At 56.8% G+C, this 24,225-nt stretch overlaps 1 protein-coding gene across 3 annotated transcripts; it reads right to left on the bottom strand.

The window, feature by feature from the left end:
• On the bottom strand, positions 2,677-23,404 carry CDC42EP4 (CDC42 effector protein 4). Of its 3 annotated transcripts, none has more exons than XM_018063891.1 (2): positions 23,295-23,404; positions 2,677-5,561 (listed from the first exon to the last, which is right to left on the bottom strand). In XM_018063891.1, exon 2 carries the CDS (start codon positions 5,228-5,230, stop codon positions 4,184-4,186), a length of 1,047 nt encoding a protein of 348 aa, XP_017919380.1. In that variant the 5' UTR covers positions 5,231-5,561; positions 23,295-23,404; the 3' UTR covers positions 2,677-4,183. The 3 variants fall into 3 exon arrangements, with proteins under 3 accessions (XP_017919380.1, XP_017919379.1, XP_017919382.1); XM_018063890.1 differs by lacking the exon at positions 23,295-23,404 and adding an exon at positions 22,328-22,616; XM_018063893.1 differs by lacking the exon at positions 23,295-23,404 and adding an exon at positions 6,923-7,273.

Below are 24,225 nucleotides of genomic sequence, written 5' to 3'. Positions count from 1 at the left end.
TCCTTTTTCTATTTCTTGTGTCCATCTCCTGGGAACATGGCGCAACCCTGGTGAAGAGGAGGCGGTGGCTGGGGTGTGAGAATGGAGTCAAAGGGGAGCCCTCTGGCACCAGCCTGGTCCCCAGCCAGGAGGAGGGCTTGAGGCTGTAGCTGGAGACAGAGGCCAGCCCCAAGCAATGCCAGGAAGGGCAGAGGCACCACCTGCAGAGCCCTTTGGACGATGTGAAGCGGCAGTAGCTGCTGAAAGGGTCCTGGCACCGCCAGCCCCTCCCCTGGCGGCAAACACACCCCTCTTCCTCTTGGGCATGTCCCGACCAGCCCAGCTGTCAGCTCAGCCTTTCTGCACCGCTCTGCCCAGTAGGTCACTGGCCCCACCTGGTCATCCCAGGCTCCAAAGTGGACATCACCAGGTTAGGATGGATAGTGGTTGCAAGCAAGGGCTTTGGAGCTGGTGCCTGGTCCATATCCACCTCCTCCACTTTCCAGCCCAGTGGCCCAGCAGCAGTCTTAAGACACACACAGCCCTCACGCGATCACAGCAGAGCCGTATGCACCCAGCAAAGAGCAGAGCCCCTCGACAGATCGGGGAGGCCGAGGGGAGGCGCCTTGGCGGTGACTGGACCAGGGCAGGGTTCGTCCTAACGCATCTCTGAGCCGTGACTGCAGCCCTGCCTGGTGCAGGTTTTGGGGGTCCCATGTAATTTTCGGAAATGTTAGCTGCCATCTGAATTAGAATTACTGAGTTATTACCCAGAGAGAGTTCCCAGCTCTTGCTTTGAGCTGTCAGAGGTAGAGGGAGCCCTACAAAGCAGCTCAGAGAGAGAGATGCTCCATGGGGGTCCTAGGCTTCTCAGGCAAACCTCAGAGGCCAAAGGGGAGAAAGGACCACCCCTCACGCCCCCCAACGACTGCCCTGCCAGCCCCAGAGAAGCTCTGGTTCATCTGTCTGTATGATGCCTCATGACAAAAACAACTGTGGTTTTCTTTTAAGTTGAAAGCGACTGAACTAGAACCTAAATTTTAAAGATGGAGAAACTAAAACCGCCCAGAGAGGGAACAGAACGGGCCCAAGGCCACACGACGAACCAAGGTCCGCGCTGCTGGCTGGGCCGGTCTTGCCTGGTTATCCTACACTTGTCTGGTGGGCGCATTGGGCCCCGGTCGGAAAGTATGCTTCCGAAGTGTGGGTCCAGCCAGGCCTCTGCAAGCCCCCGGGTGGTCCTGAACTGTCAAGGAGCAGGTCTGCAGCTTTGGGGGAGGGGCTGGCTGCTCCCAGCCCCTCAGGGATCTGGGTGAGCGGCTGCGGGTGCAATGGGCGGCTGGAGGGTGGGGAGGGCAGGTACAGGATGTCTCAGAGGCATGGCCCTCTACACCTGCTTGAGCCTTTGCTAACAGGGCATTCCTCTCTCCAATCCCCCCGGAGCTGGGAGACCCATCATTCCCGCTGGGCTTGGATGTCCCCCCACAACCCGGGCCACCACCCAGCCTACTCATAACTTCACGCCTCTCATTACCTCTAATGAGCCAGTCTAGGGACAGAGGGACTTGGCGACATTTTAATTACGCTTCTAATTGCTCCCCAGGAGAATGATGAGCACATGCCTGAATTTCTCCCCGGGACAGGGGCAGGGTTTCCCGAACTCAGATCTCAGCCACGCCGGGCCCCTAGGTGGAAAGGAGGGCATTGGAGGGGCAGAGACAGCCCCACCCAGGCTGACAGTCGTGCCCTAGGGATGCGCCCACGCAGAAGGGAAGGGGTGAGGGAGGGGCTGACCGCCGGGCTCCCAGGGTCCCACTAGGGGCTGACACACCCCGGCTTCACTTCCCCAAGTCACGAAGCTTCGAGGAGCGTGGAAAGGGTTTCCAATCAGCCCTGTTGACTCTGCCACTTGGTGACTTTGGAGAAGGTGGCCCCGTGGCCTCTGGAGCATGTCTCTTCTACAAAATGGGGACACCAAAGTCTGCCTCCCATGCCAGGAGATTGAAAGGAGACCACACCCCCATAAGGGGATCCGCCAGGTCAGATGGGGAAAGGGAGGGAGGGCAGGGAGGCCCCTTTGCTGACTTGGCTTGTGTCCTGGTGCTGACAGCTCCCGCGCAGGTCAGGCACCTCCCTGGGTTTAGGAACAACTCGGTAAACACATGGCTCAGTTGTGTCCGACTCTTCGTGACCCCATGGACTGCATGTAGCCCGCCGGGCTCCTCTGTCCGTGGGATTCTCCAGGCCAGAACACTGGAGTGGGTTGCCATGCCCTCCTCCAGGGGATCTTCCAAACCCAGGGATCGAACCCAATTCATTGCAGGCGGATTCTTCACCGTCTGAGCCAGCAGGGAAGTCCTGAGAGCAGCAAGATTCCCATTTAACAGACAAGGAGAACGAGGTACAAAGCAGAACGGTGACCAAGTGCCTGGGGACCCCAGCTGGTGAGCGGCAGCTCAGACACCAAATCCCAGAGCTCCTAAGGGCCTGCCTGGGCAAACAGGCACACAAGGCCGAACCCTTCCAGAAGCTGGATAAGTGTGCAGGAGGGGCAGGCCCCCGGGACAGAGAAGCCACCTCAAGCCCCCCAGAGCCATGGGGGCTCGGGCCGCCACAGGCCCCCGATCTGCACCCTCCTGTCTACCCTCCCCCACATCCTGAGATAACCCCGACTCCAAAAGCAGAGACAGAACACCAGGCATGCCGTAGAGCTTTTATTTTCCTGTTTCCTTGCTAACATTTTCACAGAAAAAAATATTCAGTTTGGAATCTGGAACTGACCACTGTCTAGATGGGTGTCAGGGCAGCTGGTGGGGGGGCAGGGGGCTGCACGACTGGAAACCAGGGGGCACCTGAGGGCACTCCCTCCATTCAAAAACTAAGCTACAGTCTGAGTGCGTCTGCCTCCGCCCTGGCTGCATCCCGTGCTGGTTCTGTCTGTCCGTCCCCCTCCCTCCCTTGGCTACAAGGGCACGAGGGGAGGTGAGTCAGCTTGAACTCTGGAGGCTCACACCCAAGCTCAACTCAAGGACACAGGGAAATCCGAATTTCAGAACGAAAAACACTAACTTTTTAGTCTAAGTATGTGCCAAATCAGTCACAGGGCATACTTACACTAAAGAGAGTATCCTCTGCACGCCTGAGATTCTAATTTAACTCAGCATTCTGTTTTTCCTTTTGTTGCTAACTCTGGCAACACTCTGCCCTTGCGGCTGTTGACTCAGAGGTGGGGAAGGGGGTTCCCTGGTCAGAGGCTTGAGAGAGGAAGGGGAAGTAGTCAGTCCCGGGCTGGGGGAGGGGGAAGGAACAACCCAATTCAAAGAAAGCTTTTATACCCGCCCCCGCCCCTCCTAGGAATGACAGCTCTTTTAATAATCATTTTCCAGAAATTTCCTACACTGGCTGCCTGCCCAGTTGTTAATAGCTATGGGGGAGGGGGCCAGGGAAAGACACACACAGACCACCCCCTCCCACCCCATACAGCTCTAAATAAAGTTTGGAAGCACTTAGTATAAACGTCTTTTTCTAAAAGGGTTCGTCTTCCTCCCGGTGGCGGGTCTACAAACACCGCTTCAGGTATTGCTCTAGAAAGATTTAAACACAAGAACCAACAGACCCAGAGGGACAGAGTCAGGGCTGTGGCCTGGCCTCTTGTCATCCTGGAAGGCCCCGTCTTGATTGAAAATTCAAGCCGCCTGGAGCGCTCCTTCGGTTCTGCATCCTGTTCTCGTCCCCGGAAGGGGTCGCGTTTAGTGTACACTTCAGGTCCGCTTTGCCTCCAAGGGGTTCCCCGTTGCAGACGACCTGGCACAATTTATTCTGATGGCCACTGCCGGTCACGGCAGAAACGCCGGGACAAAAGAGGCGAGTCAGCTGTCCTCAGCCCTGGTGCCCCCGCTGCCCCATTATTGCCGCACATGGCAGGGACTCGGGTTGCCAGCGAGCATCCACAGGAGGCCTGGGGGGCGGGGAGAGCTGGTGTCTCCTGCACGCACGCAGCCCCGTCCGAAGAGCTCTGGGGCAGGGCAGGGTGTGCAAAAAATAAAAAGTCAGGCACCCAAGCCAGATGCAAGTCCTCCTGGGCCCCCAGGCTCGGCGCGCACCCCTTATCCATGAGGCCCAGGGTCAAAGCCTGGGCTGCCTCCGCGGCGTGGCTGGGGGCAGGGAGGGGACCACGCCCAGAGACCCCCACCTCCGGGCAGCCTCACACTCGGATCTCGTCCTCCTCCTCCTCGTCCATAAAGGAGAACTCGGGGTCGGGCGGCTGTGCAGGGAGGGCGGCAGGGGCGCGGTCCGGGCCCCGGAAAGCCGGGCTGCGCTCCTCCAGGACGCCCGACGTGCAGCTGGACAGCGAGCTGCTGTCTCGCGTGGTGTGGCTGCCTGCGCTGCGGGCCGAACCAGGGCTGGGGGCCGCCGCTGCCGCCCACCCCTCATCCTGCAGGGTGCGGGAGGGCACGTCTGGGCCCCCCTCACCTTCCTGCCCTGCCGCTCGGGGCGCTGGGGCTGGGATGCCGGCTGGGTCCCCGTCACCATGGTAACCGTCGTCCTCTGGTGCCCCCTCCGGCTCCCACTCGCCCCCCTTGTCCATGACGCTGAGCACGTCGCCCAGCATGGAGGGCCCCAGGTCGATGTGGAAGGACATGATGGACTCAGCATGCTTCAGCCCGAAGCTGGCCTTGGGCACCATGGGCAGATCCGCCAGGTCCCCGAAGGCCTGCTCCTCCAGGAGTGGGTCTGGGGAGTGCGGGGCTGCGGCCCCGTTCCGCTGAGGTGCCGCCTCCTCTAGGCTGCCCTCCGCGCTGGCCTTTTTCACGGGGCTGGACGACAGGCTCTTGGGCAGCTTGCTGGAGCCCTTCTCCGTGGCTTCCTTCTCGTTCAGCTGTGGCAGGGACATGGCGTTCTTGACGAAGAGGGCCGAGTCCCGCAGGGAGCCCAGCACGTCCCGCTGCTCCCTGTCTCCCCGGGTCACCGACTGGGACCGCTTGCTGGCCCGGAACTTGCGGGACAGGAGGCTGCGCTTGGAGGACGAGGAGGAGGAGGACGGGGCCTGCTCGTCCACAGACTCGCCATCCAGCTCCCCGGCCTTGCTGTTGAGGAAGGAGGTGTCCCCGAAGGCATCCCCCGCCCGGCCCACGTGCATGGTGTGGCGGAAGTCGCCCAGCGGGGCGCTGATCATCTCGGCCGTGAGGTCCACCCGCGAGCGGCGCTTGGAGTGCACCGAGCTGGACACCAGCTGCTTGAGGATCGGCATCTTGCTGGGGTGGAGGACACAGGGGCGCCCTCCCAAGGCAGCAGGTGGATCGGGGGTCAGAGGTGAAGTCCGGTGGAAGTGGATCGGGAGTCAGAGGTGAAATCCGGCGGGGGCGGATGGGAGAGGCGGGGGTCAGAAGTGGATCAGGGGGTTGGAGGTGGATTGAGGGTCAGAGGTGAAGTCCGGCGGAGGTGGATCCGGGGGGTCAGAGGTGAAGTCCGGCGGAGGTGGATCGGGAGTCAGAGGTGAAGTCCGGCAGCCAGAGGTGAAGTCCGGCAGCCAGAGGTGAAGTCCGGCGGCCAGAAGGGGCAATGAGGAGAAGATCACAGGGCTGCAAGAAGAACACAGCAGGGCAAGGGTTAACCCAGCTGTCTCCCCAGCACCAGAGCCCATCCGGCCCAGGGGCTGCCATTTACACCTCCTCCTCCCACCCAAGTGAGACAGTGTGAAATAAGCCAGCGATCAAATTCGGAACCCTGCCAGCTCCCTCCTGCACAGGCTCTGGGGCTAAGCCAGCGCCCTATGGAGTTCAGGTAGCCACAGACATGCCTGTCCTGATGCTAGAGAGAGAGCCGCTCTGTCGTCTCAAGGACCCTGTCTCCCCCCACCCCACCTGGATGCTGCCAGCTAGCGGGGGAGGTGCAACGGGCAGGCAGCAGACTAGGGAGGGACTTGACTACTGCAAACGACCAGTCTGGAGACAAGCTGTAAGTTCTCTGCTGCTGCTGCTAAGTCGCTTCAGTCGTGTCCGACTCTTAGCAACCCCATGGACTGCAGCCCCCCAGGCTCCTCCATCCATGGGATTTTCCAGGCAAGAGTCCTGGAGTGGGGTGCCATTGCCTTCTCCAGTTCTTCCTGCTGGCTGACCTCAATCCCTGCGCAGTTAGTGGACACCTCAGCCTGAGTCACAGCCCCGAGAGAAGGGGTAGGACAGGACAGGCCCCAGGGAGGCAGGGCAGACACCTCCATGGACCTGGGCAGCCCGGCTCACTCTCTGAATCAGAATGAGGGTGGGGCCGCCAGGAACCACAGAACCAGCTCCCCAGCCCTCCGGTTCTCACTGGGTGTCCCAGAAGTGAGGACCCCGCCTGCCGCACCTCCTCCGTGGGGCCCTGAGCTCTGCCAAGGGTCCACCCTCTGCCTGCGTCTCAGGGACCAAGACTGGGAAACGCTGTTTCTTTAATCATTAGGGGTGCACAGGGCGGTAGGGACTAGACAACTGCAGACACCCCCAACCCCCAGAATGTTTAATCAAAGAACATCCTCGGGGAGCCTAGGAGAGCCTCTGAAAGCTCGTACCCCCAGCCACGCGACTCCCGGCAAGGACCAAGGTGAAGTCCCATGCTGAAGCCAAACCAGCCCAGCAGCCCAGGGCTGAGCAGAGCGGGGAGAGGTGGGTTGCCTCTGGCAACTCAGGACGCCCCACAGCGTTTCCTCCTCACTCTTGATTCTGCCCCAGGCTAGCCGCCACATCCCACCTGGCCCTGCTTCCCCTTCCCCCATCCTTCACCTTCTGGCTGAAACAGCCCGCGCAGGACCACCCAACACAGACCCCCCTATCTGGTGCCCGGTCCCTACCTCCCTCCTCGCCTCTCCCTCACCCCTGTGGTCTGCCCAGCCCTGAGCTTGTCTCCTGGACTCCGAACTGGACACAAACAGTCCCCTGCCTGGAACACTGGTCCCCTGGCTCACCCAGCATCCTCAGGGCTCAGCTGAGATGTCACTTCTTCCAGGAAGCCTGCTTTAGCCCAGTGAGATGCCCCGGCCTCCTGGTCCCCCAGCCCCCGCACCACGGATGGCCCCGGCCCCAGCGGGCACTGGCTGTGTCGTTCTATAGCTGCTGGCTGGACTGTCATCTCCCCACCAGACCATGAGCTTCCGGAGGGTTGCAACAGGCCCGTCGCCACTGAAGCCCGTCTGGCGGTTCTTGGCACAGTCGGTCTCCAAACACCTGTTGAAAGGCCACCACCCACCCGAGTCTCTGGGTTGCTGCCTTTCTGCCTTCCTGAGCCCAAGGACAATGACACCTCAGCCTACAGCTCTGGGGCTCCGGGCCTGACCTCTCTAAGCCCTCCCACTCCCCCCTCCCCCATGCGCTCCTTCCTTGTTCCTTGTCCTGCAGCGGATGCCCAGCCTGATGGTTCCCCTGCTAGCACATGCCCCCCGCCCCGCCCCCAGGCAGTCTCAGCACTCGTCACTCCAGCCAACAAAGTTCTCCGGGGCCGGCAGGCAGCAGGAGCCAGGCACTGGGGCTCACCTGCCACATGGGTGATGCAGGCTGGCAGAGTCAGGTGAGGACGTCTCTGAAAGGCCTTGAGGTGACCCCCCTCCTTACCAGACCCTTAGGAAAATTCGCTTCCGCCACCCCTGACCTCACCCCTCCCTATACCCTGGGATCTGACCTCTAAACTATCAGACATGGAGCCGCTAGACCAGGTTTTGACAAGTGTTTTCCATGAAGGTCCAGACGGCAAAGATTTTCAGCTGTACGGCAGTTATGGTCTTGTTCTCAGCTACTCGAATCTGTCTTTGCAGTGGTAGGAAAGCAGCAGTAGGCTGTATGTAAACAAATGGGCGTGGCTGTGTCCCAATAAAACTTTATTTATAAACACAAGTGGTGGGCCAGATTTGGGCCATAGTTTGCTGCTGCCTACAGTAGACACAGGGCCATCCCTTCCACATTTATCCAGCAGAGAGTCATCGTATGTGACTCTTGGGGGCAGCAATGGGGTCTCAGGCCAACTTTAGGGAAAATTCTTTGGCTAATCAAGAGTGGAGTGTGTCAGTTTCAAAAATGTTCACATTGAAGGAAATCAGATCAGGTCTCTAAGGCACTCTGGATACTAGAGGATCCCACAGGCTTCCGCTGCCATCAGGGTAGTGAGGCAAGAAGAAAAGGTGAGGGTCTGTGTCCTCAACCTGCCTGCAGCTCTGCTCCTGCCTCTGGTCACAGAAGCCTCAGCTCTCAGCACAAGTGCTTCATTTTCTGGATGAGAAAACAGGCTCACTGCAGCGAAGTGACTTATCCAGGTTTATGTGCCAAAGGGCAGAGCTGGGCTGGAGGCCGGCCTCCTGCTCCAGGCCTCTTTCTGCTCCATGCCAGGCCTCTTTCTGGCCTTTGGTGGGTAGCACTTCCTGTTAGGGACCATTTCCAACTCCCTTCCCCGACTGCTGGCTGGAGAAACTACCTGTCATATCGCAGAGACGCTGACCCTGCTGATACCTGGAGCCCGAGAGTCCTCGGTGGTGGGGGCTTATCCCGCTTCCTGTAGGCTGTCTGGCCGCATCCCTGGCCTCTACCTGCCAGATGCCAGCAGCACCCTTTCCCCTGCTATGACTGTGACAACCAAAGCCTCTCCGGATGGGCCGAGTGTCCCCCGATGGTGGGGGGGGCGGGAGCACCTGGGTTGAGAATCCCAGTCCTGGAGTGAGAGTGTGTATGCCTGCTCAGGCAGGAAAAAAAAGCCAGGGGAGGGGAGGGAGGAACAGGGGAGGAGACGAAAAGGATCCGAGTTGTGGCATCTCTGACAGGAACCTCCAGAGTTGTGTAAGAGTCTCAAGCTAACAGCAGGAATCCCCAGGCCCAGGGAGCAACGTCAGGCGCTGCGGTTTCCCTGAGCTCAAGTGCTTGTTAGAGAGAGTGGAAAGGAAACCGCAGGCCCCGCTGCCCAGGACTCAGCCGGGATGATGTGGACCACCGTGGCCCCCCGCAGGGGCCAGGGGTCCCGGCCATCGTGGCTCCAGGACAGGAAGGGTCCCCACCATCCTATCACCCTCTGCCGGGACATTCTCAAGGGGAGAGCTAGAGGTCAGGGTTCAAGGGGCCGGCAAGGAGAGCCCTAGGCCCCTGCACAGCCCTGCACCCCAGGAAGGCAGGGCAGGTCTGGCCAGCGCTTATCTGCCATCCCTGGTCTCGCTGCCTGGGGGTGGGGACGAGGGTTTGTGGCTCCTGAGAAACCAAACCATCTTCGACCTCCAGCATGAGAACACCCCAAGTCCTGAGAGCGGGGCCTAGATGGAGTCACCCACTGGGCACCCTGCCCAGGAAGGAGGACCCGCAGGAGCCAGCAGCCCTGGGGCCCTACAGCTGCAGCTTCAGGACTAGTCAGAGCCCACTCACTGGGCTGTTTCAAACCTCTGGTCTTACGGCACCCTCATGACACTGTCAGCCTAAGCTCTGAACAGGGAGCAACTTGGGGGTGAAGAGGTGAAACTCTGAGGATAAGGACAAGCAGGTGGTCTGCACCAGGTTGGGGGGCGATGCTGAGTGCCACCCAGAAGGGGACTGTGCCCAAGGGCGCCGTGGCCTCAGGAGGGGGCTCTGCTAAGCCCTGTGACTCAGCTCAGGGGAAGTGGCTAAAATAGGCAGCCACTCCCCATGGCACACCCTGGGCGGGACGCCCCCGCCCCTCTCCTCACCCCGGAAGCCACATCCCACTTTCCTGGCTGAGCGAGGGGAAACAGAGGCACATCTTGCCTCTCTCCCTGACGCCCTCGCCTCCTCTGGAATCCGATTCCTCTCCTCTTGGCCCACTGAGCACAGGGCAGGCCAGGCCAGGACCCTGGTTGGATCGACTCTAACCACATCTGTCGTCTTCCCTGGCAGGCTGTCCAGAGGGCACTTCCCCACCTCATCACTAGCCCAGCGGCTCCCAGACAAACCTGAGCTCCTCCGGGGCAGCCGGACAGGCCTCCCAGTGTGCAGCTGGCCTGTAAGCTCACCGGGTACATGGAGGACTCACATTTCCACGCCCACGGCCACAGCCACCTGCCCCCTCCAGCATTTCTGCTTCTAACCACCCAGGCCATCCCCAAGTAACGTGGCTGGACAGAAGGGGGCATTCGAGCTCAGTTGTGCTCTGGGTTGGATACAAGAAGCTTTTTCAGGCAGAGACGAAGGGAAGCAGGAATTCAGGGCAAAGAGGATGGGTGCTTGGACAAGGCTATGGTTGTGGAGATGGACGGGGCCAGGATGAGGGTGCGACAAAGGAGCTGGACGAGGCGGGGTGTGCTAGGGTTAGGACACATCCAGGGCCGGGTTTGGAAGTGGATACCCCAGGGCCTGAGCATCCCGATGGGGGAGGAGACGGAGGACAGACTCCCAGGGGAGCTGGAGCCCAGTGGGGGGGGGTCTCACCTGGTAGGCCAGGGGCTTTTCACTTGGGGGGTGCAATCAATGCTGTACCGGGAAGAAGCTGACTTTGCAGAATGGGGCGGGGCAGTGGGGTTGTGCTGAGAACATCCGACAGCTGGAAGAACACGCTGCAGGGGATTGTGCAAGAAATGCGGGCGCCAGGGGGGCCATGGGCGCCCCGAGGCTCTGTCGCTTTCTGAAATGCTCACCCGCCTTATCCTGAGAAGATAAGGAGTCCCAGAGAAAGCGGAAGACTGCTTTATTCCAACAGCCGGCCGGCCGGCCAGCTGGCGGCAGAGGGAACCGACGAGACTTCGGGAGCTTTGATGCCTGATGCTACACAGGGCTGGAGGGACTTCGGCGGGGCCGTGGGGTCACTTTTGCTGCCTTGAGTGTATCTGGAAGCTTTTCGTCCCCTCACTAACACTGCCAGCAGCCCTCTCTATTTGAAAGTCTGCTGTTGCCACAAGGATGTTAAGAAGCCCAGTCTTAAAATAATTTGAGCCTGAATGGCCACAATTAAATTAAGGGAAGGAAAGAAAAAAAAAAAAAAAAAGAGCCCAGGATGGAAGCACGAAATATCATTATTATAACTCCTGCACCCCTTGTGTATCTGCGGAGCAGCCATCTCGGAGATGAAGAGTCTAAATTAAGAGATTTGCCCTGGGGTCATGGACAGAAGCCAGGGCTTTATTCCCACAGCCCAGCTCCCATCACTAAAACAGTGATGCATGACCCAGAGTGTGGGGACCTCAGCACATTAAAGCATGGAGCCTGTAATCTCTATACACATGCACACAGATAAATATTTTATGGATTATAAATGAGGCTATTGTCAATCCACGCATCAGTTAATAGGTTTGAGTTTTCCTTAAAAAAGCCAAAATACGACATAGTAGTTCTTGCGTTTTTCTTCCCACATCTCGGTGGATTTTTTATTTTTTTGGTTCCAAAAAAAATATTTTGGCCATGCCACATAGCACGTGGGATCTTCGTTGTCCAACCAGGAATCGAACCCACACCCCCGGCACTGAGTCTTAACTGCTGGACCACCAGGGAAGTCCCTCAGTGGATTTTGTGTGCACCCCTGGGGGTGGTGCTACAGGATGGTACCCACAATGTCACGTGACACCCACAGACTCGTCCACAATGCCTTCAACTTCAGAGATTCCCAAGACTGAGAGGGGAAGGACAGCCCAGAGATGATCCCATCCCGTGGCCCTGACTGGGATATTGGGGTGGAGAAGAGTACTTGCCCAAGGCCACCGAGCTGGTGGGGAACCCACGGCGTGCTGACGCCCAGGCCCCCATCTCCCAGTCTCGATAGGTCCTCGCAGATAACATGGGCTTTGAGTCACTCCAGGCATGGCGCTAGACCTTCTTGAGTCTGTTACCATCTTGGTGGCACTGAGCCAGGAAAGGGGAAGAGGAGGACTTCCCTCCCACTGAACAGCAGGTACCAGGTGCCACCAGGCAGGGAGGGAGGTAAAAAACCCCAGCCCAGGAGCTGCTCAGAGTCAAAATGACCCCAGGACGAGATGGTCTTGGGGCATCGTCAATTACGGAAATTTCTTTAAACACTCAACTTGAAATCCAGAAGGATCCAGGAGCCTCCACAGTGGGAAACGCACCCTCTGGAACTATTTCAGAGCAGAAAAAAGTCCCCAACACAGATAGCCACTGACGCCTCATTCATAATATCAAGAGACTGGAAACAGCCTAACACCCAGCAAAGAGAAAATGGTTGAGAAAACAAGGACACATTAACCCAACAGATTATCCTGCCAGCACAACAAGCAGTCTATGAAGACCACGCAGGACGTGGAAAACGGATCACCAATCGACCTCAACTTAGACTTGTTTACGTGCAGTGATCTCAGACGGCACACATACGCGTTCTCGAAGAAAGGCAAAAGGGCAGGCAGAGAAATTAAAGGAGTGACATCAGGCTGGAGAGGAAAATGGGCTTTTGTAAAAAAAAAAAAAAAAAAGTTTCCTTTAATGTGGCAGTGCTGTTTTGATAATAATAATAGCAAAAATCCCAAAGCATCAAAGGCTTAAGGAAAAAATTTTAATTTCCAAACCAGCTTTAAACTATCAGATTCTCAGGCTCCCGCAGCTGCAGCCCATACAAGGCACTGTGTGGGGGCTGGGAGGAGAAGGGCAAGGGCGTGGGGCTCAGGCCACATACTCTCAAATCAAACGATCAAAAAAATCTCCCGTTGATGTCTGTCCTCTTTCTCTCTCCCTCCCCCTAAATCCGCACCTCCCCCAGAAGGACAAGTTTATCACAAGTTTATTATGTCCTCGTTTTAAACTGCCTGGGAGGACAAAGTGGGCAGCCTATTAAACTAGGTGGCAGGGGAAATAGGGAGCTTAGGACCCACTCCCTGCCCCCAAGAACCTGCTTTCCAACAACTAGCAATTCAGAAATGACAACCTTCACCTCCCACCTGGGAGACTGGCCAATTTCCAGTGACACGAAAGCCCAGAGCTGGAGGCCAGCCTTCCACAGTGGCCATCCCCCAGTGGTACCCTGGGCAGGGGGCAGTTTGGTCCCTGTTGCTTCCACAGCCAGCTCGGGTCTCCTGATGGCTACCAGAGAACAGAGGGAACTCGAAGAGGCAGGGTCACCCGAGGACACAGGGAGGACACCCCAGGGCCCCAGGCACTGGCCGACCACCAGCAATGAAGAAACAGGCATACCGTTAGCAGTTCCCATACACCAGGTGCCTGCTGCGTGCCAGGAATTGTGGGGCGGCATCATTAAACGTAGGCCCCTGGCCCCGCGCGCAGGGTGTCGCGATTGCCCCTATTGTACGGAAGAGAGAAACCGAGGCTCGGATGGAGTGAAAGCCCTCACGCTCTCTCTCTCAGCTACTAAATGGTGCTTTGAGCCCGTTTCTGGCAGACCTTGGGACACAACCTCCAGCTTATTCAGGTGTCCTCAGCTGAGAATGTGCTCATGGACAGAGATGGCGATAGGGTGGGATTAGGCAGGTTGTTTATCTAAGACCTGGGGACCGAGACTCACTTGACGGACACCCCCATCAGCCATCTGCTCCCAAGGATGGTTCAAACGGCCCCTCCTTACTCCAGATCTCATCCCCGCTTCCTGCTCTGAGGACCCTCCCTGGGAGGTGAGAAGTGGGGAGGATCCCTTGAAGCAGAATCCAGGACTCGCCCAGCAGAGTCAAGAGTGGGTCCAGCATGAAGCCCCACTTCACGTGTTTCTCATGCCTGTCCCTGTTCCAATCTCCAGCTTGTGTTTCTTGGTAGTTGCCAGAAAGGAAGGCCAGGACCTGGACTCCATCCCTGTCCTGAAACCTCCCAGGCTGGGTGCCTGGCGCTGGCTCCACCCTCCCCGCCTCTCCGAGTCAATCTAGACTTTGGGTTCACTGGCCCACGGGAGCTACAAGTCCCATTTCCTGGAGATAAACATACTCTGGTGAACAGATTCTTCCCGGAAGGAAGGGAAAGTGAACAAAGCCCCAATTTCACTACATGGTTTCCGCAGCAGCGAGCAGCCACCGCCCACTCTCCAGACATCCCTGGGGGAGGGGGGAGGCGGGAGAGGAGTGCCACTGGGGAGGGGATGAACTGGCTCCAGGTAATCAGGACACTAGCGTGGAGCACAGACCTTAAGGACCCCACTGTCTGCTGCCTGTCCAGGTGTTACTACATAACATGGGCCCACACTGTCCAATACAGCAGTCCCCAGCCCAGTGGCCATGGGGCATTTGAAATGTGCACCCCAAATGGAGTCCAGGTTGAAATGTCCAAGTTGACCTGTGCTAAAGGGTTAAATAGACATTGGACTTCAAAGACTTAGCATCAAAAAAGAGTGCAAATTAGCTCATTTTCCACATCGGACCGCAAGTTAGAATTGATCTTTTCAAATGATAATATTTTAAATTATTGTCAAATGATAATATTTGGAATATACCGAGTTAAAGAAAATGGTCGTTTCACCTCTTTGTATTTTTGCAAACGCATCTATTTAAACCGTAAATTATATAGGAGATTTGCACGCTACCTCTCTGCGATAGTGCCGATTTAAGATGTTTTTCTCCGCCCCTCCCCCCACCTTTTTTCAAAACACAAGCAGCACTTTCCAAGGCAGAGGGATGAATAAAGCCAACCACTGTTCGCATTTGAGTGAAAATGGTTACATGTTCATCAATACTGCTACATTATTTTAGATAAAGTCCTTCTAGCCTCAGTTTTCCATCCAGCAGGCCACTGAAGAATGCTAGGTTGCTTCCGTTTCCTTCCAACTCTGTAACAAGCAGCCTTCCAGCTAAGTCTGCCCAGGTCCATTTCCGGAGGATACAGACCGATAAGTGAGTAAAATTACTTTTGTTTCTCTTGTTCTCTTGCTCTCCAGAAGGTTTTTACCAAGTTACAGTTTCACCAACATAGAGGGTGACACTTTTTTTCCAATACCAGGCATTATGGTGCCCTTAGTTGAAAACAACAAAACCACGATCACCACCACCTTTGCAAACTTATAATTTGCATTTTCATTTTTCCCATTACTAAAGAGGGAGGGCATTTTAGAAAATATTTCTCTAATGAATTGCTTGTGGAAGCCATTTTACCCAATTTGGGGGCAAGGTGGCAGGGGGGTCCTTCATCTTTTCCATTGGATTTGTATGACTTTAAATCTTAAGGCTCTTAGGGATGTTGACTGTATTTTGCAGATATTTCTGCAAGTGTATCATATGCCTGTCTACAATATGGTGATTCTGTTGTTTTCTTTTCCATGGAGTGCTCATTAGTTTTTGCATGGTTAAATCTGTTTTATAATTTCTGGCTCTAAAACCATGAAGCAAAGACCTTCCCCACTCCCAAGTTTTATGAAAGTATTCACTTCTAAAACTACCAGGTAATGTAATGATGAAAAATTACTCATGGAGATAAAGATATTAGTAAAGGAAATACAAAGATGTCTGTGGCTTGAAACTGCGGGTCATTTAAAAATAGATAAAAAATTAAAATATAGCCAAGTTAGTTACTGATTCTGTATAAAACTGGTATAAATGATGAGTACAGGATCAGATGCTACCTTCATCAGATATATATAGATATAGATAGCACCACCCACGGTTTCTCTGGACTTCCTTTCCCGATTTTTTATTTTTAGTTCAGTTCAGTTGCTCAGTCGTGTCCGACTCTTTGGGACCCCATAGACTACAGCACGCCTCCCTGTCCATCACCAACTCCCAGAGCTTGCTCAAACTCATGTCCATTGAGTCAGTGACGCCATCCAACTATCTCATCCTCGGTCGTCCCCTTTTCCTCCTGCCCCCAATCTTTCCCAGCATCAGGGTCTTTTCAAATGAGTCAGTTCTTCACATCCTGCTTATTGGTCTCTGTTTATTCCGAAACCAGGTCTATACTATCAGCTCTGTGAAATACGTTTTGAGTATTCAGTAGGATAATATCCCTGCTTTAACTTTTTTTTCCTGAAAACTTTTTGGCTTTTCTAATGCAGTTGGTCTTCCCGAAGGACTTGAGACACATTTTATTAAGTTCCAAAAGAAGTCCTGAGGGAATTACATTGGGATTGAAAGCAAACAATAAATTAATTTGGGGAGAGTTGATGTTATCACAACATCATGTCTTCATATCCATTTATGCAAGTCTTTTAGACATTCCCCATTAAATTCTGTGGTTTTTTCCTTCCTACAAGTCTGACACACGTCTTGTCGTGTTCACTCTGAGTTATTCTATGGTCTTTCATTGTGAATGGGATTTATATCCAGCCCCTTTCATGTAGCTCTATCTTCTGACTGGTGGTAGCTGGTATATGGGAAAGCCGCAATTTTAAAATTTCTATTTAATGTCTACCCTACTAAGCTTGTACTATCTTTACACACCCTAATCAACCATATGATTAAATCTTTTGAGCTTTGCAAGTACACCAACCCAGCATCTGCAACTAATAATAATTCTGCCCCCTCCGTTCCTCATTCTTATCTTGCTCAGTGTGCCACCATTGTCAACATAATGTTGGCTAGGTGCTCGGTTCCTGGCATTACAGCTGTCCTGAACCCAAGTCACCCAGCACAGTAGCCCCGCTCACATCAGGCTGTCGAGTGCTTGAAATGTGCCGAGTGCCCCAAGGAACTGAGTTTTTAAATCTTCTTCCATTTTAATGATTTTAAATGAAAAAACTGATGCTTGGTTCAGTGATTGGAAAACCCAAGTATGTTTCAAACACCTTGAGGGTGTGAATCTACTTCCCAATTCTGAGGGGGTATTTATGAGATTTAGCATCCCAGCTGACGTGTGCTACAGGTGTGCAAAATATTGGAGAAGGAAACAGCTACCTGCTCCAGGATTCTTGTCTGGAAAATCCCATGGACAGAGGAGCCTGGCTGGCTACAGTCCATGGGGTTGCAAAAGAGTCAGATACAACTTAGCAACTAAACAAACAACACGTGTAAGATACACAATGGACTCTGAAGACCTTGTATAAAAAAACGATGTAAAAACGATGTAACAATATCTTGTTAATATTTTTTTATGATTACATGGTGAAATGACAGTATTTTGAACATACTGGCTTAAATATAACATTAAAATTGATTTCACCAGGGCACTTCCCTGATGGTCCAGTGGTTAAGACTCTGAGCTTCCAGTGCAGACGTGTGAGTTCAGTCCCTGGTTTTTGGAAACTGGAGCCCCACGTGCTACACAGCATAGCCAAAAAATTAAAACAAAATAAAAATGTACTTCATCAGTCTGTAGTTTTTAAAATGTAGCTACTGGGAAACTTAAAAATTTCTTTATGTGCCTGGCATTATATTCCTATTGATGCTGTGTTAGAGGTATTTCTGTTAATCATGATACTCACCACTGGATTCATGAAGATATTCTCAACCATCTTAGAGAATTTACAGTTTTTACAGTTTTAGGAAAACGATGCCAGTCACTTAGGCTGAGTTGTGGGAAAATGCACTGCAGTTTGGATAATTAACTTACCCTTTGATTGCCAAAAACTACAATGTCCACTCTGGCTTAGAGATTAGGAAATGATACCTTAGACCCTATCGTGGACCTCAGATGGATATGCGCCCCCTGGACCATAGGTCATGGAGGAAGTATGAGAAATAAAATGGAGATCAAAATACCTTTACCGTATACCAAGCTGGCTGCTTTATCTTGTTTAAGCTTCCCTTTTGGAGGGGCAAGTAAGAACACCATCCTAGGCATTTGAAAGACCCTAAGTGCTCTTCCCAACAATCCCATGGAGTTACCAGCATCATTCCCATCTTACAGATGAGAAAACTGAGGCTGAGAGTTAAATGCTTCCCCTGAGCCACACAGCTGCTAAGGACAAGTCTGCCTGATTCTGAACCCTGGGCTTTTCTGACTTGACCATAAGGTGTATCACAGGAGCGCTGTAAGCATTGCTGGGGGTGCTGGACTCAAATCTGACGAAGGTTATGGATTTGGTTATGAGCACCCACCAGACAACCATTTTGCACAGAATTTCAGGTTAAAATAGCACAAGTCCAGGCTCCTCATTCTCCACCACTGCAGGGAAAGGACATGACACATCCCGTGACATATAGACCACAGCCGCCCCCCACCCCAGGAGGTCCATGGTGTTGGGCAACCATGGTCCTCCTGGGCTGCGGATGGGCCATTCTCTCTCCACCCTGCTCCCTCTTCATCCCAGAAGCCTATGCCTTGGGCCAGAGGAAGGAGAGCAGGAGGGCCAGCAGGGAAGGCTTGGCATGGAGGGAGAAAGGCCCTGCCCCATCACTAACCAGGAGTACAGCCTCTCGGGAGGGAAAGGAGTTAGCCCTGACCTGGGAGTGACAGGAAGCGACAGCTCTGGAGCCAAGCCTAGAGCAGCCAGCGGCTCAAGGGCAATCGGCAACTTCACTTGTTTACCCCTCTTCCCGGAGGGGTAGGGGTGGGTGTCGGTGTGTGGGTGTCAGTGTGTGTTTCTCCAGCCACCCAGCTCCCATCACAGAGGGAAGAAGCTGGAGGAGGGGAGGAAAAGGAGTGCCTGCAGGGGGCCCATGCTCCTCCCTCCTGCCCAGGGCCTCAGAAGGAAACGGCTGGGCTTGAAATCAGATCGGCCTGATCTTGTTTGGTTTCACTTGGCTTCTCCTAAGAGCAGAGTGCTCAGCTGAGGGAGGAGTGGGGCGTCAAAGGACGCCCTGGGTCTCCAGAGGGAGCCAGGTGGATCAGGTCCGGCTCTAGAGCAGGCTGGTGAATTTCCACCTTGACTCTGTGGGATGGAGCGTGCAGCCTGGGGGACCCTGGAGCCAGACTCTCCCTGGTAACCAGCTGGCTCGGCCACACTGGGCAAGTTACTTGTGCCTTCGTGTCCTTATTAGTTTACAAAGCGACTGAGAACACCACATACTTGCTAGCACTGCTGTGAAGATGAAACAAGCTAACACAGGTAAAGCCCTTACACGAGGATTCGTAAGGGGTGAGCACTCCCCACTGTCTGCTGTGAAAATGATGCTATAACGTGTTCTTTTTCAGCAGGTGCCCCATCTCTACACCTTGAAAAGTAGAATTCCTGCATCCCCTGGGACTCTCTGCCAAAGGTCACTCCCCAAGCTCAAAGAGGACACGTACCTTCAGTGTCGCCCGAGGGCTCCTATCCGAAAGGCCCCCGGGCTGACCCCTTGCACAGTCCTTGGGGGCCCCAGGATGAATTGTCGCGGGGTGCGGGTATCCTCGGGGCTCCCAAGCCCAGCTGTAGACTGCCTAGTCCAGACCAGCAGGGGGATCACGCAGCCCCTGGGCTTGGTCTCCTTCCCCATGTGCCTTCCCCTCTCTCTTCTTTACCTTTTAACCTTTAAAGAAACAGGAGGAGGAGCCTGGCTTTTCTCAGACGGGACTTCAGCTCTTTCTGATTTCAGTTCAATACGGGGGATGAGGCCCTCCCGTTCCTCCCTCCTGTTCCTCCCTAAGATGTAGGTTAGTGAATTTAGAAATCAGGGGGACCAGCTACCAGAAGCAAATAATGGTTGATTATCAACATGATTAACCCCCAGTTAGGACCTAACCCGGTCCTCATCAGTGGTGTCCACAGACGGTGATGCCAGCCCTGAAGGGGTTCTTCTGTACCCTCTCTGGCTCTCCATTCCCACCATCTGACTGAGACTTCAACCCCAAGGGCAGGGGGAACACAGGGGCTCCTCTTGATGTCTCAGTGAGCCAAGGAGAACGTTCTGAGGAACAGAGAAGGGTTGCAGGGAGTGGAAACCTGAGTGTGGAGAGGAAGGAGGGGCGGGGAGCAGACACCTGACCACAGAGCCCGGCTTCACTGTCATGGATCTGAAACTGGGGTCTGCAGACCAAGTCCAGTTACCCCAAGAGCTGCCTGGATGCAGGTAGAAGACCCCTGAGATGCTCCCAGGGAGGCTAGAGGCTGCTCTGGCAGACACTGTCTGCCACCCTGCTGGGTAGGGGAGGAGACGGTGGTCAGAGCGGCCCTGGCTGAGCAAGAGATGCTGTCCCTAAGGTCAGCCCCAGGGCTCCTTCTCGTCCCAGCTCTGCAGCTTCTCAGATGCCCTCAACCCCCGAGGATGAAGGAATGAGAGGGAAACGCCAGCGGTTTCTTACCAGCTGGGTAACCCCAACTGGGCTCACCTGACCCGAAAAGGAGCCCCTTTCTAGCTTGGGAGGCTGAGTGGGGGCCACCAGAGTCCCTGCTCCTGGCAAGAGGGGTTCTGGACGTCAGTGCTGCCTCCCTGGCCTGGAGCCCCGAGCTGCAAGCTGGTAGTGCCCGAGGAGAGACTCTGATAGAGTTCCTGGACGGAAGCCCAAGGCTCCTTGTATTTTAAGCTAGAGTTTCAGGGACTCAGTGAGTGGGAATGCCGGATCCTTCAGGGCTCGACTTCCTCCTCAGCACCCCGTGAGCAAAGGGCCATGTCCAGTCACCACATGAGTCCCTCCCAGCAGGATCCCACCCTCCCTGAGTCCCCAGAGGTGCTGGCTCTGAGGACACTCTGCCCACGGGTCCAGGGCTCGGTTCCCTTTCCCAAGGTTGCGGAAAGGCCTCCAGCACATAGGTCAGGAGATCGAGGCTCTCACAGCTTCCAGGGCCAGATTGCTCAACTCCTCTCCCTCCGCCCCCAAGCGTATCTCTGGCATCAACCCAGATCCTGTTTCTCCAAGGGACAGGCTCCTCCCTCCCCCCACAGGGACAGGATCCTTTGAGCCTGTGGAAGCTCCAGCCACTGGAGGCTGGAGCCACTGCCTGACAGCAAGTCTGGCCTCTGAGGCCTCCGGTCCCAGTTTGGTCCCACCTTCCTGCTCAGAGGAGAGGGGGCAGGGGAGAGGGCGAAGGGCGGCCTGCTGCAAGCACCTTGCCCGCCACACCTGGGCACAGCCTGTCCTGGCTGCAGAAATCAATCAGCCGTTCCAAAGGCGGAGGCGGCGAGGAACCCTGAGCCAGGGCCAACCAGAGGTCCTACCGAAGGCTCCTGAGGGTAAAGAAAGGTCTAGGGTCCTTCTCCGGGGGTCAACATCTGCCCAATCCCCCCCAACCCCACTTCTCAGACAACAGTCTCTGGGCCTGGGGCTCCCCGGTCTCCAGTCCTGTGAGGGCTGGACTGTCGGGTTCCATGAGGCAACAGGACCAAAGTCAGTTGGGTGTGTGCCTACATGGGATTGGGGTGAGCATTGATGAGTGGGTGGGTGGGAGAGAGAAATGAGAGGGCAATGGAAGAGGAGTCAAGAGAAAGGTGGACATCCCAGAAAAAGATGGAAAGAATCCTCCAAGTTGAGGCCTGAACTAGGGAGCATCCATGAACACATGGTCACCCGTGAGCTGGAGCTCCAGGAACTCAGGGAGAGGGCAGAGCGGCCGGCGAAGACTCCAAACCCCAGGCTCATCTCATCACACCGACCCCCTCCCAGTCCCTGCAGGGTCCCCAGGATCCCTGGGAAGACCAGGAGAAACTGACCGGGGGTCTCCCAAGGTTCACGGAACCCCCATTTGTGGGAAGGAGCAGCTGTCCCCAGGGAGTGGAGGGGCAAAGTCCAAGTTCAGAGGAGATAAACCACAGTAATCGGGTGGTCACACGGGCTCCTCACACCGGGCAGCTGATGAAAGCTGGGACCCACAGGCCCCGCCCTGCCCCCAGACTCACATAGGGTCCTGGCTACCCCCAAGGGACGGCACCTCCCTTGTCCCGAAGTCCTCATACTGCCTCTGGAGCCCTGGGGCCACCTAGAGGCTTGGCTGAGTCCAGGCCTGGTCCAGCAAACTCCCCTTTTCTGGGGGAAACCCACAGCTCAGCTTCCCCCTTCCTTTGTGCCCTGTTCTTTGTTCTCTTAAAATTCAGTCCATCCTGCCGGGGGGTCCCCTCCTCCACCTCGGCCTTGGAAAGGGGCGGAGGGAGTAGGGAGTTATTAGAAACCCAGACTCTGCAAAGAAGTTGCGTTGCTGGAGGCCCTCCTGTAACCGGGCCCCTCATTGTTTACGCGGGCTGGATGGCGGAGCTTGCTCTGGTCCAGATGGCCGCTGGAGGGGGCGGTCAGGAAGAGAGAGATACCACCCCCCTCCCACCACCACCGGCACCTAACCTCCCCAGGAGAGGAGCAGGGGGCTTCACACAGCTCAGGGACCCTTGCCCGCCGTTCAACTGCTCAGCTAAAGGGGCAGAGAACAGACACCGGAGACGCAGCCCAGGGCCGTGGGAGCCTGTCAGATCGCAAGCGTGACAAGAAAAGAGAAAGCATTGTGTTTCCTCTTCGTTCTCCCGGGGAGAAAAAGAAAACTTCCCAGGCGCAGGCTACGGGCGTCGCGTCGGGAAACGAGGAATCTGGTTTGAGTTAGCCGAGAGCACCCCTCCCCCAGACACACACTCACACACACACATACACATACACACACGCCCTGGCCCGTCCTCCGCCGGGAAGCCCGCCGGCCCCCGCTCCGATTCCCGCCCAGCTCCCCCGGCGGCCCGGACACTCACCCGCGGCGGCCCCGCGCGCAGAGCGGCTCACCCGGGACGCGCCCGGGGCTGGTGGGGAGCAGTTTTGTGCCCCCGGACGGAGGGCGCTCCGGGGAGGGGGCGGGGCTACAGACGACCGATCGCGCTCCACCGCTCGGAGCGGGTGATTAAATCATTAACCGGCCGCTCCCGGCTCGAGGCCAGGCCCGGAGCGTTCGGCCGAGTCCCGCGCGCGGCCACGGGCCGGGCTCGGAAGCGGCCCCACCCGGCCGATCGGCGCCGCGGCCGTCCCCCTAGCCTCGGCCTCCCGGTCTCCCGAGGAGGCGGGCGCACGGGGCGGGGCCGGGCGAGCCGGGGAGGGAGGGTGTGGGGCGGGAGGAGGGTTTGTTCGCTCGGCCGTTCCCTCCCGGGCGGCTCGTCGCCCCTTTCCGCGCGGCGCGGTGACACTGGGCGGCGTGTGCTGCGGCGAGTGTACCAGGGCGAGTGTGCACGCCTCTGTCACTACGCGCGAGCGATCGGGTTCTGATTCATGGAGAACTCTACACACACGCCCCACTCTGGGGCACCGCGCGCCGTCGAAGGCTGTGCTCCCGCCCCAGTGTCACCCACCCGGGCGAAGGGGTGGACCGTTCAAAGCCGGGTGGTCCCCCGTCCCCACCCCCCGAGCAGCGCCTGGATCCGACCGGCTAAGCCCAGTCTGGGGAGGGGAAATCGACCGCCACCACCTCCCTCCCCAGCCTGGATCTACTCGGACACCGGTGCGTGGCCCCGGGCCCCAGCCTGGCTACCAGGGAGCGGGCGCAGGAGTGGGGACACCCGGCCCCGCTCCACAACCCGCCGCCCCTATCGCGGCTTTTTCAACCCCCTCCGCCCCCTTGGTTGGGGGCGGGGGGGAATCGAGGTCCCCACACCGAGCCCACCCAGGCCCCGCAGGGCGCCGGGGGGCTGTCGTGGCCAAAGGCGGGGTAGGGGGGTACCCGTCGCCTACCTGGGTCCCCAGAGACGAGAGCGCCGGGTCGGCGCAGCTGCGCGCTCAGCTCCGTGAGCTCAGCGAGGCGCCGGGGCTGGCGGCCCATGTCCGCTCGGCATCGGTTTGCCTCTGGCTCTCGGGCTCGGGGCTGGGAGCCGCTCGGACACTCCCCTCCCGGGCTCCGCCCGCGCCCCCCCGCGCTGATGTCACCGCTCCGCCGCAGCCAATGGCCGCTGCGAACCGCGGCCGGGCCGCCCGGCCTCCTCGGTTCAAATCGCAGAGCCGGAGCCTCCGGGAACGGCGTGTGCCGCGGTTCCGGCCGGTGGGGTCCCGGCGCGCCCCCGCCTGGCTGCGCTCCGGCCTTGACCGCTTCACCTGGGGCCTGGGGGTCAGGGGCGCGACGCCCTTCGGGGGCCTAGCGCGAGCTCCCCCGGCGGCTCCTCCGGGCTCGGAGCGGAGACGGGACCCGATAACCCCCGCCCCTCCCACCCCGTCCCAGTGCAGGAAACGCAGGAAGCCCCCGGGGTCGGCGCCGCTGCGGGCAGGGATCCTCTCCCTCCCGGACTCTTCCTGGAGACAAGGCGGGGAGGGCTCTGCCCCGAGGCCAGGCCCGGGGTGGGCGTTCGGAAGACTCGGGCCGGGGGACCTGTCTCTGATTGTCCCGCTTTCCCACAGCCGTGCCCCTAGCCCCCCGAGTGTTCGCCCGAACTAAGCTTCTTTGTGCGGCAAGTGAACCTCGGGGGCCAAGCACTCCTGAGACCCGCCGCCTGAATCCTATGAGAATCTCTGTAGAGAAGTAGCTTCCACTTGTAAGCGATCGCTGTTAATGAACTGCCTCAGGAGAGAAGACACAGCAATAAGTTAAGCTCTCTAGCTGTTAGCAGCTCCCTGGCCTGGGGTTTTAATTTTCAGGGAAGAGGGTCAGGCCGTGAGAGGCTGTAGACTCCCT

This window comes from Capra hircus, chromosome 19, assembly GCF_001704415.2.
Source record: "Capra hircus breed San Clemente chromosome 19, ASM170441v1, whole genome shotgun sequence".
Taxonomy (NCBI): domain Eukaryota; kingdom Metazoa; phylum Chordata; class Mammalia; order Artiodactyla; family Bovidae; genus Capra; species Capra hircus.
The sequence above is the reverse complement of the archived record's forward strand: the minus strand, read 5'-3'. Positions and strand labels throughout refer to the sequence as shown.

Excerpts from the sequence above, each read along its gene's own strand:
- CDC42EP4 (XM_018063891.1), bottom strand. The coding sequence starts at position 5,230 with ATGCCGATCCTCAAGCAGCTGGTGTCCAGCTCGGTGCACTCCAAGCGC.